General features: G+C 48.2%; 1 protein-coding gene across 1 annotated transcript in view; it reads left to right on the forward strand.

Annotated features, from left to right (window-relative positions):
- rasal2 (RAS protein activator like 2) overlaps positions 1-2,673 on the forward strand; it is a 32,062-nt gene that overhangs the window by 4,017 nt on the left and 25,372 nt on the right. The window contains exons 5-6 of the mRNA XM_025053866.1: positions 2,166-2,272; positions 2,421-2,534. Of these exons, the coding sequence (XP_024909634.1) occupies positions 2,166-2,272; positions 2,421-2,534 (221 nt within the window). The remainder of the gene's footprint in view (positions 1-2,165; positions 2,273-2,420; positions 2,535-2,673) is intronic.

The raw sequence follows: 2,673 nt of genomic DNA on the forward strand, positions 1-2,673 counted from the left end.
ACAGTAACAACAGTAACAGTGACAACAGTGACAGTAACAAAAGTAACGATAACAACAGTAACAGTGACAGTAATAACAGTGACAGTAACAGTAACAACAGTAACAACAGTAACGGTAACAACAGTGACAGTAACAACAGTAACGGTAACAACAGTAACAGTGACAACAGTAACAGTGACAACAGTGACAGTAACAACAGTAACGGTAACGGTAACAACAGTAACAGTGACAGTAACAACAGTAACAGTGACAACAGTGACAGTAATAACAGTAACGGTAACAACAGTAACAGTGACAACAGTGACTGTAACAACAGTAACAGTGACAACAGTGACTGTAACAACAGTAACAGTGACAACAGTGACTGTAACAACAGTAACAGTGACAACAGTGACTGTAACAACAGTAACAGTGACAACAGTGACTGTAACAACAGTAACAGTGACAACAGTGACAGTAATAACAGTAACGGTAACAACAGTAACAGTAACAACAGTAACAGTGACAACAGTGACAGTAACAACAGTAACAGTGACAGTATGTTGTGTTTTGTGTTTGTGTGATTGACTTTATTTAAGGTGTGACTCAGGTCAGAGGCCGTGACAGAACTGGTTTCACATTCCTGAAATATTTCTTATCAATGAGGAGAAGAGGAGGAGCTATTTTAAAAGAGGGCAGGGCCAAGTGGTGGTGGGAGGAGCTACACAAACAGAGGAGTGGCTCACAGACCCAACCTCAGAGAGAAACCAGGGATCTTTAGCTTGCATGGACCCTGCAGCTGTTTGTCTACAGCGGCCCCCTGTGGTCAGTTTGGGTCACTGAAGGATTGACTTTGGTTTGTTGAACTCCATTCACTGATTTTCTCTCTGAGGTTTATTTCAGGGGAGTCAGTGGTTTCTGAACTTTGTGTCTGGTGAAGGTGACCTGTAACCAGATCAGTAGCACATCATCGTCTCCCCCCCCCGGTCTCCCCCCCATCTCCCCCCTGACTCCTCCCCCCCACACAGACACACAGTTATTAGCTGAAGCCTCCTGAGTTTTGTCCCACATCAGTGTGTGTGCGTGTGTGAACAAGAGAGAGAGAGAGGGATAGAGAGAGAGGGAGAGAGAGAACCACTGCAGAGAAAGACAGATTCAGGAGGAGGACCGACAGAGAGAGGACGACGTGAGGGAGGGGAGATAAACAGGACAGTGAGAAGACTGATAGAATACATGCAGGGAGAGAGAGAGAGAGAGAGAGAGGGGAGATTAGAATTACTGCTGAGTGGGAGGAGGAGGAGGAGGAGGAGGAAGGATGCAGTGGTGAAGAGGAGAGGAAGCTGAGGACAGGACGCCTGTGTCAAAGATGTTTGACAGGACGAAGACTGACGACCGCAGATTTTAACCTGATTGGCTGACAGGTGGCTGCTGCAGTGGCCAATCCCATGGCCTGGTAGAGTGTGTGTGTGTGTGTGTGTGTGTTTCTTCTCCTCCTCAGATGATGGGGAACAGCTGTGATCGAGGTATCTCCTCTCTCTCTCTCTCTCTCTCTCTCTCTCTGTCATGTGACCCACTGGTCTTTAAACTCACTGCTACATGTTTGCTTTAACTTTATGTTGGACCATCACGTCACTGTGTGTGTGTGTGTGTGTGTTTCTGCTGCTGAAACCTGATCCACCAGAATCTGCTGCAGCTCCATCCACTGATGCAGATGAGAACTGTGTGTGTGTGTGTGTGTGTGTGTTGTACCAAAGTTTGTCTAAGACTCTGCCTCACTGTGCTGTGAGCGCCCTCTGCTGTTTAGGACCAGCCTGAGTCACGTGACCCTGTCAGCCGTAGTTGACTTTTGACCTTTGAACCCTTTAGTTTTTGTTCCACTTGTTTTTCTGTTTGTTGTTCAATCACCGCTGCCTCATCCTCACTGACACAAACTGACCACAGGGGGCAGCATTGGACCACAGCAGCAGCTGTGTTTTTAGCTCACACCTGTTCTTGGGGCAGTGGTGGTTTCAGGTTGGAGGTTCTCCTCTGGGGGGAACGTTGAGTAGTGGAGGAGGTCCTGAGGAGGTGTGAGCAGGTTGATGGTCCAGGACCTTCTCATGCCTGAGCAGAGAGCTGGGCTGGGGGTGTGGGGGTGGAAACGTGGTGGTGGTGCAGATGAGACACCTCTCTGTGTCTTTTGGCAGAAGCGTCTTCAGAGCGCTCTCCAAGGAGGAGGAGCATCTCTGGTCTTGGAGCTTCAGAGAAGAACGTGGCCACTGAACACCAAACATCTTCACCCTTTAAAGTTCCGGTGAGAAAAAAAGTTCTCTTTCAGTTCCTGCTTCAAGAACTCACTCCAAGTTACTGCAGTCTTTATTGAACTTAGTCTCCTCCTCTTCCTCCTCCTCTTCCTCTTCCTCTTTCTCCTCCTCTTCCTCCTCCTCATGTTTGTTCTCCAGGGTTTTTTCAGCAAACGTCTCAAAGGTTCCATCAAGAGAACCAGGAGTCAAACCAAACTGGACAGAAACACCAGTTTCAAGCTGTCATCGCTGAGGCCGCCAGAGCCCGACAGGTGACCTCTGACCTCTGACCTCTGAGTGTGCATGTGTGTTGGTGAGAGTGGCTGTTTATAACCCTGGTGTTTGTGGAACCAAACCGTCAGTGTCCAGCAGAGGGCCCTGCTGCACATGACATGTTAATCATACACAGGTG

The sequence above is a fragment of the Cynoglossus semilaevis genome, unplaced genomic scaffold (genome assembly GCF_000523025.1).
Source record: "Cynoglossus semilaevis isolate Cse_v1.0 unplaced genomic scaffold, Cse_v1.0 scaffold2451, whole genome shotgun sequence".
Classification (NCBI taxonomy): Eukaryota; Metazoa; Chordata; class Actinopteri; order Pleuronectiformes; family Cynoglossidae; genus Cynoglossus; species Cynoglossus semilaevis.